The 15,658-nt window shown below is 33.0% G+C and overlaps 1 protein-coding gene across 1 annotated transcript; it reads right to left on the bottom strand.

Moving 5' to 3' along the window:
- Positions 1 to 318: 318 nt before the first annotated feature.
- LOC147938266 (uncharacterized) lies at positions 319 to 2,969 on the bottom strand. The gene is made up of 4 exons (XM_087465553.1): positions 2,871 to 2,969; positions 1,843 to 2,565; positions 788 to 1,749; positions 319 to 541 (listed from the first exon to the last, which is right to left on the bottom strand). Exons 1-4 carry the CDS (start codon positions 2,967 to 2,969, stop codon positions 319 to 321), a joined length of 2,007 nt encoding a protein of 668 aa, XP_087321679.1.
- Positions 2,970 to 15,658: the final 12,689 nt, after the last annotated feature.

The following is a 15,658-nucleotide window of genomic DNA, read 5'->3' as shown; positions in this document are numbered from 1 at the left end:
TCCTTTTTACATGCAGTTTTGCTTCTTCTTTTTTTTTGGCATATATACTAATCAGTGTAATCACATAGTTAGTTGCTATTATTCATCATTACTCACTTAAGTGACATCGCTTAAGAACTTTATAGAGTCACCTATTTTTTTTTTTGTCAACCAAACATTAAATTAGAAAATAATTCCAAGGTTGGTTGTCCAAAGCGGAGGGTAAGAGTTTACAAAAAAAGTTTCAAAAAATAAAAATCTCGAAAAGCAAGCAAGACAATCTGCCCATATATTAGACGTGCGCGGGATCCTCGAAAGCATGAAGGATGGAAAGGATGATCAAAGTAAACAAAAGTCATCCAACAGATTGGAGAAAGCGGGACATTCATCAGGACACTGCACCATCGCCATTAATTCTGCACAGTCCGTCTCAAAATTCTGACAGTCGACACCCGCAGCCAAAAGAGATTCCATCGCCCAAATCAACGCCTGAAGCTCCAAATGTAGGGGTGAAGAGCTGCATCGCTGACTTCGTGCTCCCATTAGCATCGTTGTATCCTCACTATTGCAAAACCACCAGCCTAACCCTACAAAGGGATCTGAAGCCTTTCAGGATCCATCAACCTGACACCGAGGAGAAGGATCCCGAACCTCCAATTCCAAAGGATCTAGGGCATCTGAGGAGAAGGACTTGGCCTCCTCCCATAACAATTTATCATTAGTCGCCTGATTAATAACATCAATCGGCTCTGCCTCAGTACCCTAAAGAACTTTTTTATTTCTATCTTTCCAGATTGACCAGACAAACCATGGTACACGGAAACTTATATCCAAAACGTCCGACTGGGACGGTGCCCGCCAAAATAGAAAATCTAAATTCGAATAAACTGAGCCATAGGGGAAACCACCAGAACTTATGTCAACTGGGGACAAATCCCAAATCCGACGCGATCGAGGGCACTCAAAAAGTGCATGGTTTATAGTCTCCACCGCCAAACCACATCGTTTACAAACAGTATCGCACCGAACATCCCGAGAAGCCAGACGTTCCATCACAGGGAGGGAGCCGGAGGCGATCTGCCAGAAAAAATGTTGAACCTTCGGAGGAACCTCAAGTTTCCAAGTCTGTGCCCTAAGGGCCATGCACGTCGGTCCAAATTCAATCTCTTTAATTAATTCACGTGCGAGCCGATAACCCGATTTGACCAAATATTTCCCTGATTTAGTATAGTGCCAGATCAGTTTATCTGGTTTAAAGAATTTACTGATCTCCATTGATTGAATAATTTGGATATCCGCCGGATCCATGAACTCCTCAAGAATTGGCATATGCCATTCCTTAGTATTTTGATTAATCAAATGATTCACCATTAAATTGGGATGTAACAATCTCCCTCGACCATTAGCTGGTCTTGGCTGAGTATCTGGTATCCAAGGATCACGCCATACCGAAACATTACAGCCCGAACCTATCGCCCACCGTGATCCATGTTCCACCAAACCCTTAGTTGAGTAAATACTCCTCCAAGCAAACGAAGGGGAATATGGCTTCTTGGCCTTTAAGGGATGTTTATTCCGAAAGTATCTACCTCGCAAAACCCGAGCCATCAGTGATGTTGGATAGTGAATTAACCGCCAATACTGCTTAGCCAGCATTGTGTCATTGAATTTTTCCAAACCGCGGAAACCCAAACCGCCTTCGCACTTGTCCTTGCAAAGGTTATCCCAAGCTACCCAGTGCATACCTCTTGCCTTATCATTAGATTTCCACTAGAGTTTTGAGATAGCACTCGTTAATTTAGACGTTAGCTCCTGTGGTAATTTATAACAAGACATAACGTGAGTTGGAAGAGCCAAAGCTACCGATTTGATCATAACTTCCTTTCCACCTTTCGATAAATACTTTGCAGACCAGCCATTCACGCGATCATCCAACCGCTCATTGACGTAACTAAAAACCTTAGTTCTCGAACCCTGAAGGTTCTCAGTAATACCCAAATACGATCCCATACCACCTTCTTTGGAAATACCCATAACTGATTTTAATTGAATCCTTATTTCAGGCGGGACTTTCTTACCAAACATGATGGATGATTTTTCCAAATTTACCTCTTGCCCCGACGCTATCCCGTAATCTCCTATAATTTCTATTACCGTAGTACATTCAGCCGCCTCTGCTTTACAAAAGAACAAGCTATCATCAGCATACAACAAATGCGAAATAGTGGGACAATCCCGAGCTAACTTGATACCCGTGATTCTATTTTCTCTTTCAGCCTTCTTAATATTGGCAATTAAAACCTCTGTGCAGATTATAAACAAATAAGGAGATAAAGGATCCCCCTGACGTAAACCTCTCTGTGGCTTAATAGAGCCCCGGGTCTGTCCATTTAGAAGGACTTGATACGAAACCGAGGATACACACCACATAATCCAGAAAATCCATTTTCTATCAAACCCCAACTTAGCCATAACCGCTTCTAGAAAATCCCACTCAACACGGTCGTATGCTTTACTCATATCCGTCTTGAAGGCCAAAAACTCCGATTTACATCGTGGATTTGTATTTAATCCATGGAACATTTCCTGGGCACAAGAATATTATCCATGATTAATCGACCAGAAACAAAAGCCGATTGAGTTTCTGAAACAAGAGATGGGAGAAACCGCTTAAGCCAGAAACACAACACTTTAGAAATAATCTTATAACTCACATTGCAAAGGCTAGTCGGCCTAAATTCTGTCATCCGTTGGGGCCTTTCATTTTTAGAAATTAGGCAAATATTCGTTTCATTTAACCGCGGATCAAAACGGTCTGTACGGAAAAAATTTTTAACCAAAGCCACCAAATCGCCCTTTATTGAAGACCAGAACCTTTGAAAAAACAAAACCGTCATCCCATCAGGTCCTGGTGTTTTCTCAAGCTGCATAGCAAATAAAGCTTTGCGAACCTCTAATTCAGTAATCTCCCTGGTTAGCGCCCTATTCATACTATATGTGATTAATGGGGACACTTCCTGGAGCATCTGTGAGTCACATGTTTAATGGCCACCTTTTGTTATGCATATTGATAAGCTTGAGAATATTAACCGGAATTAAACAACAAAACCGAAGCTAAAAAAAATTTGGAATTAAGTTTGGTCTCGTGTACTATATAAAAACCGAACAATTAGAATTATTTGAACCAGATGGTACCCAAAAAATCTGAAACTAATACAATAAATCTACGGTTTTTGATTTGGTTCGGATTCAAGTGGTTTTAACCATGTTTTATGATTTTATATAAGTCGGAACCGAAAAGCTCGTTGGAACCAAATGTCTTCGAGTCTTATTCGGTTCCAACTTTTAGTATCTATATCGAGCCGAACCAAATTTTATTCGGTTCATATGTGATTATCAATATTTCATACTCAAATTACCCGAAAACCGAAAGAAATGGCCCCAAGAATGGAACATCCAGGGACTAGCTAAAATAAATCCGTGCATGTAAAAGTTATATCATTGATTCATTTCTGTAATACAACTCGTTTTTTTTTTTTGGGGTCAAAGATCTGTAATACAACTATACTAGAAATGCAGCAATTATCTCAATGGATCATAACATTTTTGTGCATTAAATTGCATTGATTGATATTTTAAATTTAATATATATCAAGAGATTCTCTTTTTGCCGTCAAACTGTAGATTGGCATCGATCGTGAAGGCACGAAGACACGTGAAGAGTAAGTAGAGCACGTAGACGAAATGAGAAACTGAATCAAACACGTAAACCCATTTTCGCAGATCACATGCCACCAAAACTTCTCCACCTTTTTCTTTTACTGACCGTTCCATCTAAATCATCAGGTTTCTTTATTCCTGCCATCATTTTCGTATGTCTTTTTTCCCCTATATTTTGGCCTTATTTTTTTTTTTTGCTTTTGTTAAATTTGTCCTTAGTGATACAAAGAGGTGCTGCAGAAGTTTAAACAATTTTGTTTTCATAGTCAGAGAATCCAAAGACCAAAAATTAGATCATCGAAAAGAAGATATATTACTCAACCGTTGGGGCACATCACATACTACAAGAAGATATATTTATTATGATACACTCGTTTATGCATGTAATGTATACGTTTTATGAAGGAGTCTTAAATACGGTTTCTTGCTAACTATATTTTTCTTGATAAATTTAAAACATTTAGTTCAGTGATTTTCCAATTTGGTAGAGTAGAGACTATAAAGATAGTGTTAATTGTTTAGGAGGAAGAGGGATATGCTCGTTTGATAGGATTTTTATCAACCATAAAACGGAGAAAAGAAGCTCACTTTTCTATACCTTGTATTTGGAAATCAATGTAAAAATCTTTGGACAAAGCTTCTTGTAAGAAGAGATCCCCATTCGCCACTGGACTATTTCAGACAATGACCTTTACTACTTCACATTGCACAAGCTATGCCTTATCGAAATGGACAATTGTCCCGGTTAGTTGTCATGTCTAAATTTAATTAGTCGGAGGCTACATAGACCGATCTTTATGGAACAACATATAGTCAAACGAATTAGTGTGAATGGTTTACTAATGTTCCAGGAAGATTTAACCAACAAATCTATGTGTGGTGGGGAGCCAAGATCAATGCTTAAGAAAAATCGAGGCAACGCCGATTATCCTATTTACATTATGCATGCAGACATGCATTCCTAACCACACCGTCCGTTTTTTAAGCAAAGTTAAAGCATTATTATGTGATAGACAACTATTTTTGTTTTTAACATTTCATCATTGTACAAATCATTTGTAGCTATATATGAATTTGATATTATTGTTCACCACCGATTGGATTATAATTTTAGGGAACAACGGTTCACCAACAGCTATGAAAAATTTACCGAGTTCTTCGATACAACAAAATTTAGGGAATCAAAAGCTTTCATAACCCTCCAGTGCATTAACAATCAAAATATAAAAAAACAGGAGTGGTTGCTAGTTTCGGCCATGACTATGTGAACGTACCTATTTTGTTTTTCATCTTATTCCATTCAGTTTTTAACTTTCTTCAAGAAAATTGTGAAACAAAGCCGATCTACTTGTTGGAGTCGTGAGTTGTTTACCAACCGATCTAACATAAATACTGTGTAATCTGGTACACTATATGACTGGTTGTTATGACTGAACAAAGTAAGCCCAGTAGAATTGACAAAGTAAAAATTATTTTCATTTAATGTACGTAAGACTGTAAGAGAGTTGGTTCCAGGACTTTAGAAGAAAAAACTAAAGTTACATTGTCGACCAATGTAGGCAGTCCATTTTACGTATATATGTTGAGTAAAATATCATTTTAAAATTGTTGTTTTAAAAGCAATTAGGATTTAAATAATCCTTGTTACAGAGCATATTTTTTTTCCACAAACATAATTTAGTCAAAGTAATTTGATATGTCTAATATTATAATATATTGGTGATGAATACAAAATTACAAAATGATGATTTACTCGTATTGTAACACTCATATATTGATATTTCAAATTTATATTAATGCGACTGCAAACCTTCATGTCATATAACTTGTCTTTGATATTTTAATCTTTATATAAAGGCTAAGACTTAATAAATTTGTAGAAATCGGCAAATTCAGTCAAATTTAGTGCTTAGTATTTTTTTTCTCCCTCTTTTTCTAAAGAAAAATATGGCATCATTTTTAAACAAGTGAAAGAATTAAGAAAAGAAAATAGAAGATACTTGGTTTCGTCTTGGAGGTAGAGACACTTCCATGATTATTTCCACATTCATGCACCATGAACCAAAATCTATATGCATTGAAGTAACTTTTCCTTACACTGATCTAATTTAGCCTCATGACATAAAGCTTCTCATCAAATCACAATTTGAAATTTATGCTTGGTTTATTGGATTTATAAGGGAAAGTTGAGGTCTCTCTTCTTCAGACTAATGAGAAATACAGACTTTGGGTTCTAGAAGATTGAAGAATAACAAGTGGTCCCGGATTGTCATGTACATTCCCTTCTCTCTGTTCTTAACAAGTTGAGATATATATTTCAAATTAAGATTACCAAATTGTCTCAAATCAAACATATATATTTCTCATTCTTCATATGCATTGTTAAGAGTACACATAACAATGTGATAACATAAACACTAATATCCATTAGAAACTACAGAAAACTCACAGCTGAAAAACTACAACACAATCACAACTATAACAGTTGTATTATCTTTTAAGTACACAACACACTCGTTAGAATATATTTAATCAATCATTAAACTACAACACAATCATATCAATATATATATATATATATATATATATCTTATTATATAAAGCTTGGTTCTCAAAGTTAGTAACTCACCAGATCGTGACACGTGTTAGTTTTAACGATCAAAGGTCAAAGTTAAAAAATCTCCAGATCGTGACATGTATCAGTTTTAATGATTAAATATCCAAGTTAGTAACTCATCAGATCATGACACGTGTCAATTTTAACGATTAGAAATCACATATCAAAGTTAGTAACTCATCAGATCGTGACACATATCAATTTTAACGATCATAAATCATCAGAAATCACATATCAAAGTTAGTAACTCATCAGATCGTGACACATGTCAATTTTAACGATCAGAAATCACAGTTTTCAAGTTTGATAAAACGATGCATAAGATAATTGTAATCTTATTATATTAAAAAGACTTTGTTAATCATAAAAGGAAAATAATTGTAAATACACCTCTCTAAATAAGCAAAGAGATGATGACATATTTTTCACCAAACAAAATAATTTCGATTAAATTTGTTTTTCTTGGTAAATTAACCTTTTGTTTGACACATCATTGTTCTTGAACAAGTCTCGAAGGGAATTTGTTTGTTGTCTAATCGAAGCAACTATATAAAAAGATTCCTAGATATTACCACGTGTTTTCGTCGTCGTTTTTTTGAATTTTGTTTCGTTTCTCAATTTCATAATGCATACTACACAATCTTTGACTTTGAAGTGTTAACAAAGTTTCTTATGCATAATAACTTTGGTTTTTGGGATTAACAAAATTCTCACGGTGTTATTATTATTTCTATTAATTTGCAGGACAGGTAGCATAAATGAATACACAAATGCAAGATAACAACATAGATTATATAACACTAGATCAACTAAACATAAAGCATTCTTATCGTTGAACGATAGTACGTCTTACAAGAAAGTGGGAAGCAAGAAATTTTTAAAAAATAATGAGCTCATTGGAATAAATTTTCTCATAAAATAGAAAAGAGATTAAGGAAAATATGCAGAAAATTATTAATTCTAAAAAATGTAATGTAAATACTCACTTCTATATAAACATAGATCGTCTCATATTATTCATCTAACAAAATAATTTATTCAAAAATATTGCTTTCAACTTTGTTCTATTGGTACTTTTTTAATGGGAAGACAAATTTTTCTTATTTTGTTAAACTAAAATCTACTCCTACTTTCTACTTTTTTTTCCGGTTTGGAATAGGTAAGATTAAAATGTTGATCCAAAACAGTGGAAGATTAATATATGCATCTTCTTTTTCTAATACTGTATTTTAAAATTTATTGCTGTAACTTTAGATTGTTTTATTTAATTTATATTATCTTTGAATTGTTTGAGATTCATATATTACCGTGCTTATAATTTTTTATTATTTTATTAATTATGTCAAATTAATTTTATTCTAATTTCTCAACCTTGATTGGTTGGTCATAGACCTTTTTTTTATGCTAACATAATTGTTACCATTCGTTCAATCTCAAAAGGAGATAAAGAGGAGAAGGTCATCAATCTAATGGTTAGATAAAATAGGCTAATCAAACACAAACCTACAATAAACATAGATAGATTGGAAAAACATAAATCGTTGTTGATAAATCCATAGGAGCTTGAAGACAGAGGCTACATCATGGTGTGTCAAAGAAACTTTCATGAATACATTGGGAAATTTAACATTAGTTACTATCAAAAGATTTTGTGACATTGGAAAAATAGTCTTTAGTTTCATTAGTTGCTGGAGCAAGCCACTTTGAAATAGCTAAAAGACGTGAACATGTTCTCTCCACTCAGGAGGAGGGCAGAGCCGAGATTCTCGATGCAATCCTAGAAATATCCATAATTCATCAAGAATTTGTTCAAGGAAAATCAGATGAAGAAGATTCTAGAAGACAATCATTTTATGGCTACATCAAGAAAGAACAATACTTAGGTTCACCCCTAGGGGTGAACCTAATCCTTCACCTCCTCTAATGTTAACCAATAAAAACATGACATGTAAGACTAAATTTAAACTAAATATTGAATTAAAACAAAAATCAAAAATAAACAAAAAAAGGTCAATACGTGTTTGCTGTCGTTAACGTCGTTGACGTCAATAGACGTCCGCATCTTTTATTTATTAACCCTCCCCATCTTTTCTTATATATATATTTATTATTTCACAATAGTTTTAGACTATTATTATTAGTGATTAGGGTTTTGTCATATTGACGTCGATAGCTTTACTTCATCGATAGATTGTTGGGCTATCTCGTAACACCCCTAATAAGAAGTTTTTCACAAATTTACAGAGGAAGATTCATTGTTTCACAAACGTCAACTTGTCAGGTAAACCTACAAATTCTGTTTTTTTTCTTATTTGGGTACTGTAATTGATACATATGTATGAGTTTCTGTATTAAAAATATCTATGGATTATGTTTTTCAGATCATCTATTTCTCTGTTGTGTATTGATCTGGATATATTGAAGTCTGGATTCGGTGGAAGTTAACAGAGACGTATAAATACCTACTGCAAGGTAAGATGCAAGCATCAATTTAACGATATTTTTTCTAAGTATATTTACTAGGAGATATCAAAACCTAGACGTTTTTTTCTTCTAAAAATTAAATTATAGTATTAAATGTTTTAGTTGTATTTTTTTTTGAGACAGTTTTTGTTTGTAAATTTATTAAAAACGGTAAAGAAATAAAAATTATTAATTTATTAACCCTTAAAAGAAATAGATTGAGTAACATATATTTATTTTTAAAAATACATATTTATTGTATTATAATATCATTTAAAATAATTTGTAAAATAACATCAAACAAAGTGAATGGAGAATCATAAAATTAAATCTTAACAAAATCTTCTATATATAATAATTAGAAAGAAATAATATGGTATAATATCAAATCTTAGTTTTCAAGTATGATTAGTAAACAATTTTTTTAAAAATTAATTTGTTATTTTCGTCCATAATTAATTGAGAGAAATTGAATATTTTTTTTGGAAAGTAATAATTATTTAAAAGATTTTCTTAGTTTAAAATTTAATTTACAATTGTTTTACCCTTGTATGCTGTTGTCAAAAAAAAATTGGAGGAAAAGAAAAAAGAACTTGTAAAAGCTAATGCATGGATACCCCAAACCTCAGATGTTGAACTTGTGGAAGAAGAAGTAGAAGAAGAAGAAGAAGAAGAACAAGAAGAAGAAGAAGAAGAAGAAGACAAGGAAGTTCCCAATGCACGTGGAATAAAAAGAAAAGCTTCTGTTGGACGACCAAGGAACAAAAAAGTTGGACCCCATGGTCGATTTTTGAATATTCTTGAAAAAAAAAATCAGCGTACATCAAAATCAAGTAATGCTACGGCAAAGAAAAAGTTATCATTTCAGGTACATTTTTCTTCTTAGTTTATGTCTAATTTTCATTAACATGTGAATTAATATATATATATATATATGTGTGTGTATATATTAATTTTTTTTAATAAAATGATAAATGCTATAGGACTCTACTCTTACTCCAGATACCCAATTATCTGTTACTACCACTAATCCGACCTTACATAATGAGTCATTTATCTCACAAGTGTTCAAGGTAAACATTTCATTCTTACTATTTCTATTTGAGTTATTTGTCATTTTTTTTTATTAATTTGAAGTTTTATATTTGTAGGAATACGAAAAGAGTTATGGTGGTTCATCGTAATGCTCTATTATTACTTTTTTATTTATTATTTATTTTTATTTTTTCCATAATCATATTCTTAGCAAGAAAAGTGTTAAAGCTAGATTATTTTTCATTTTTTTTTATGAAATCACATGTTTACAAAAGTACATTAGTATTATTTTTATTCTAGATTGATTTCTTTTTTTTTTTATTATTATTTCTTTTTATTTTCTTCTAAGTTCACATTTGTTTGACTTAGGCATACATGTTTACACTGACAAGAAAAAAAAAAGCTCAAAATTAATGATATAATATAAATTCTTAATCATTAACTACTGTGTTTTTCTGCATCAAAAACAAATATATTTTTATGCTGTTGACAAAATATATATATATATATATATATATATATATATATATTGGCATATTACTCGTCGAACAAAACAAATGGTTTTAAACCTTCCGTTTAGCATCATAGCTTTCTTAGAAAATTAAATAAACATAGGTACTTTATAGAATTAAAACAATTAAAGATGGGGAGGGTTAATAAATAAAAAATGTGGATGTCTATTGACGTCAACGACGTTAACGACAGCAAACACATATTGACTTTTTTTTGTTTATTTTTGATTTTTGTTTTAATTCAATATTTGGTTTAAATTTAGTCTTACATGTCATGTTGTTATTGGTTAACACTAGAGGGGGTGAAGGATTAGGTTCACCCCTAGGGGTGAACCTAAGTATTGTTCAGAAAGAAAATGTCTAGATACAAAGAACCAATCTCCATCAATGATGATTGATAAAATCTCTCAAATTTATTCTTGATTTATTTATGTAATTAATTTGATTTATTCTGTATTTATGTTATTGATTTGTAAATTGAGCCTATATAAGCTCATGTTTCCCTTTATTGTAAATATATAGATTTTTGGAAAAATAAAGAGAGAGTTTCCTCACTTTGAAAGCTTAGGCTTTTGTTTTACTTGTCTTTTCTATTGTGTGTGACTACGAAGCACGGGGACGGCAGTTCCATGACGTCTCCCGTCTCGGAAATGTTTCAGGTACGGGGACGGCGAAGAAACGGCATGGAAACGTCTCCGGGACGTTTCGCACACGGTGGGGACGGCAACAGTTTATGGGGACGGCAACGGTTCTAATCAAAAACGTTTCTGAAACGTTTCTATTGTAAAATAGGAAATTTAACTTTTTTTCTTCCATTGTCCAAAAAAGAAAAGGAAAAATTAACCTTTTAAATATTGTCTAATTAGGGTTTACAAATATCAATGCTATATATATCTCATCTTTTTGCATTCTTACTTCACGTCGTCGTTCATCGCAAAACCAAAACACACAAACTTCTATGTTTTTTATTTTTGGTGAAGACTCTCTGTTTTTCGTTTTGGTCTCTGTTTTTCGTTTAGCTCTGCAAAAGGTATGTCTCAACTCTCAAGCTTCTTAATAATTTAATATAAGTCAAATCTTTGTTTAATCAGTGTTTATAGTCATGTTTATAAGTCAAATAATAATTTAACTATTATTTAATATACTATAGTCATGTTTTGTTTCATGAAAATTCTTTATAAGTGACTTTATTTTTTTTTTTACTAATATATGGATATTTTTATATTTTATATAGTATAAAACTGACATACCCCTGCCGTACCCGTACCCCTAAATATTTAGGTCGCCGTTTCCCGTCCCCGTCCCCGTACCCGTTTCCCGTTCCCGTCCCCGTCTCGGTGCAGCATAGGTGTGTGATTCCTTTAGAAAACAAGTTGAATCTTTATCTTTGTGTGTGATTCACTTAGATATTGATTTGTGTTCTTATCACAAAGTCATTCCACAACTTTGTGTGGCGAACTTCAATCCATCATTCATCTCCATCCTATCCGAGTTAGTTAGAGAGGTCCTTTAGACCAGCTATCGACTCACCCCTATTTTGGCTCGCATCATTTTGGTATCAGAGCTAAAAGCTCCTATCTCTTATTGTTTCATTTTAGCTTTATTTGAAAAAAAAATTAAATAAATAAAACAAAAAATTTGTTTTGATTTGCTGCATTTCATTTAATTTGGAGAAAAAAAGAAAAAAAATCATTTTTGTTTTATTTAAATCGCTTTAAAGAAAATAGTACAAAAAAGTTAGTTTTTATTTGCTGAATTTCAGTTTTATTTGAAAAAAAAAAAGAAAAAAAAAATTATTTTTATTTTATTTAATTCGTAGAAAAAAATACAAAATAATTTTCTTTTGATTTGTTGAATTTCAGTTTGATTTGAAAAGGAAAAAAAAATTTGATTTGTATTAATTTCATTCTTTTTTTCAATATAAAAAAAAAACAAAAAAAAAATGCAAACTTTGGTTTTAGTTTTGAGGACAAAACCTTTTCAAGAAGGAGAGAGTGATGCAATCCTAGAAATATCCATAATTCATCAAGAATTTGTTCAAGGAAAATCAGGATCAAATTATGAAGAAGATTCTAGAAGACAATCATTTTATGGCTACATCAAGAAAGTGTCTAGATACAAAGAACCAATCTCCATCAATGATGATTGATAAAATCTCTCAAATTTATTCTTGATTTATTTATGTAATTAATTTGATTTATTCTGTATTTATGTTATTGATTTGTAAATTGAGCCTATATAAGCTCATGTTTCCCTTTATTGTAAATAAATAGATTTTTGGAAAAATAAAGAGAGAGTTTTCTCACTTTGAAAGCTTAGGCTTTTGCTTTACTTGTCTTTTCTATTGTGTGTGATTCCTTTAGAAAACAAGTTGAATCTTTATCTTTGTGTGTGATTCACTTAGATATTGATTTGTGTTCTTATCATAAAGTCATTCCACAACTTTGTGTGGCGAACTTCGATCCATCATTCATCTCCATCCTATCCGAGTTAGTTAGAGAGGTCCTTTAGACCAGCTATCGACTCACCCCTATTTTGGCTCGCATCAGTGGAGGAGGTTGGACGCAAGATTATCTTCCCAAGGGAGGAAAGCGGAGCGAAAGTTCTCTCCATGGTGGAGGAGGTTGGACGCAAGGTTCTCTCCATAAGGGAGGAGGGCAGAACCGATATTCTCTGTATGGTTAGGCCATCTCCAACCCCACTCTATTTTAGAGTCAACTCTCTATTATAGAGCAATATTTGCTCCAACCCTACTCTATATTTTACTCTAAAATAGAGAAAATGATAGGATTGCTCTATATATAGAGCAACTCTATTCTCAACTCAATTTTTTTACACTAACTCTATTTTAGAGTTGAAAATAGAGTAATACATTGGAGGAAAACAATGCTCTATTTTTGAGTTACTTTATTTTAGAGGAAAAATAGAGATATACATTGGAGATGGTCTTAGTCATACACTTTTGTGATGTAATTTATTTTTTATTCAAAATGTTTTTTGAGTCAACAATCTTAGTAACTAAAGAAACTATGCAAAAGTGAAAGTAAAGAGACATATAATAGTTGGTTTAATTTGTTCATAAGACATTTTTTAGGTGGTGGTAAATAATATATTTGTAACATACAATATATCTATGTATAAAAAATACACTTCTAATGGTAACATACATAAAAGATTTGTATATAGATATAAATCAGTATATTATAGAATTTTTTTACTAAATAATGTACAATAAATTTTAAAATATTTTTATTAAATTTTATTTACAAAACTTTAAACCCGCACATCGGGCGGATCCTTTTCTAGTATATATATATATATATATATATACACAAAACCAGTACACTACTTTGAACTTCTTATTTAGAAACATAAGATATAATTTATTCAATAACATTTATAAATGTGCATGGATATATAACTAAAATTAGTTTTTTTTTGAATTCATACAAAGGGAATATTGATTATGGAACCTTTTTATAAATCTTAAATCATTCGACGATTTCTTTTGTATATATATATATATATATATACAGTGACGGATCTAGGGAGAAAAATAATATAGGGCACAAAAATTATATTTACTTTTTTTGAAAAATCCAGTAATAAATAACATTGAAAAGGATAAATTTTTTAACAATAAGTACATGTTGAGGGATTTGAACCCTTAACCTTCCAATAAATATGGGGCACTCTTCCCAAATGAGCTAAGAAACTCATATCAATAAGACAATAACTTATCACTTAAACGATTTTTATAAAGGTGTATGGGGCACGTGCCCCACCTAGTGCACACGTAGATCTGCCCATATATATATATATATATATATATATATATATATATATATATATGTATAGTATATTGTAAAGGTATAGAGAACACACAATTCAAATAACCCGCTTGGAAACGCGCCAAGCAAACGCTTTTATTCACTCTTATAAAAACTCTCGTTTCTTACAAGACTTGAAACTAAACTCACTCTCCTATCTATCTAAAACAACACCCTGTGTAGATCTAAAAGCGTTCAAAACACACTCACCTTCTAAGCCTTTTTAAGAATGCTTGAAGGTTACAAACCTCACAACTTTATCCCCACGAGTGCTAGCTCTTTTTGCAGCTAACCCTCGTCTACTTATACCCACACAAACAATCTCTAACCTAGATCTTTGTGTATCTTACCTAAAAGGAAATATTCCTTATCCCTAAGAAAATATCCTTCCTTATCTCTTATAATCAAATATACTCCCAATATCTTCGAGTATATCTTGATCTCTTCTTCCTTTCTTCTCACGCATCTTGTCACCGCGTTCCACAATCTTTCTCCACATCAGCACGTCACGCCACATCAGCATATCAGACCTCTGAGACACTTCACAGCCTCCTATTACTATCAGAGCTCTGACGCACTTTCAATCTCCCCCTTTTTGATTGAATCTTGCCACACAAGCATCCAAAGCATAAAACCTAAAAAACACAACCACAGCCAACAAAAAAACACAACCATGCCCGCAAACAAGTGCAACGGACAATGATCTAAGCAAACAAACGCTTGTTAAGGCGAGCAAAAAGTCATCCCACCAATACAAACCATCAAGCCTCAAACTCCAGCAAAGCAAAGTTTGAAAGGAACAAAAATAAAACAACAAAAATAAACAGCTCCCCCACAGCTCAATCTCCCCCTCAAGCCTCTGAATCAGACTCATCTCCCCTTGCTTTTTTGGCAAAGTTTAGTTAAAAATATCAATAGGACAAGCCACAAGTCAAAATATAAACAAGGTGAGAGACTACTTAACAGCGTCAAAGGCTTCTTGCAGGATCTTGATAGCCAACCGGATGGCGTTGCGCTCTGCAGATGAACCACTCCGAGGAGCATGCCCAACTAGAACTGATGCATTCTTCTTCCCCTTGGTCTTCTTGGCGTTTTGGGACCAAAGACTTGGAACAGGTCACTAAGCAGTCAGCAACTGGTGGATAAGGCTGGGAAACGGCAAATGAAAGCCTGACTGAGCTTATAGCCCCAACTGTATGATCTGTTCATAGTTCATTCGTCCAAAGTCGAACAAAATCCCATGCATAATCATGTAGATCACCAGAGCCCTGTTCGTTGTGATGTACCCCGTGTTCACAGTTGGAGACCAGTTGCTACAACATATCCCATGCAGATCCTTGATGACAGGGTTCTTGATCGCAGTGGACACCAGCTTCTTGCAGGACTTTACCTTACCATCAGAGAGGAAAAGTGCAAGATCCTCCTCCAAAATTGCAGCCGTCTGCAACCGCTGTTGACGCACATCCACAGACTGTAGACCAAACAGAGCATTGATGCGGCTC

This window comes from Camelina sativa, chromosome 9, assembly GCF_030686135.1.
Source record: "Camelina sativa cultivar CO46 ecotype springtype chromosome 9, ASM3068613v1".
Lineage (NCBI taxonomy): Eukaryota > Viridiplantae > Streptophyta > Magnoliopsida > Brassicales > Brassicaceae > Camelina > Camelina sativa.
The sequence above is the reverse complement of the archived record's forward strand: the minus strand, read 5'-3'. Positions and strand labels throughout refer to the sequence as shown.

What these genes read in the sequence shown, in the direction of transcription:
- LOC147938266 (XM_087465553.1), bottom strand. Translation starts at nt 2,969, where the DNA reads ATGAATAGGGCGCTAACCAGGGAGATTACTGAATTAGAGGTTCGCAAA. An exon ending in CAGGACCTGATGGGATGACG is followed by an intron (nt 2,566 to 2,870) that starts GTTTTGTTTTTT and finishes TCTTGTGCCCAG; the next exon opens with GAAATGTTCCATGGATTAAA. An exon ending in AGGAAGTTATGATCAAATCG is followed by an intron (nt 1,750 to 1,842) that starts GTAGCTTTGGCT and finishes TCAAAACTCTAG; the next exon opens with TGGAAATCTAATGATAAGGC.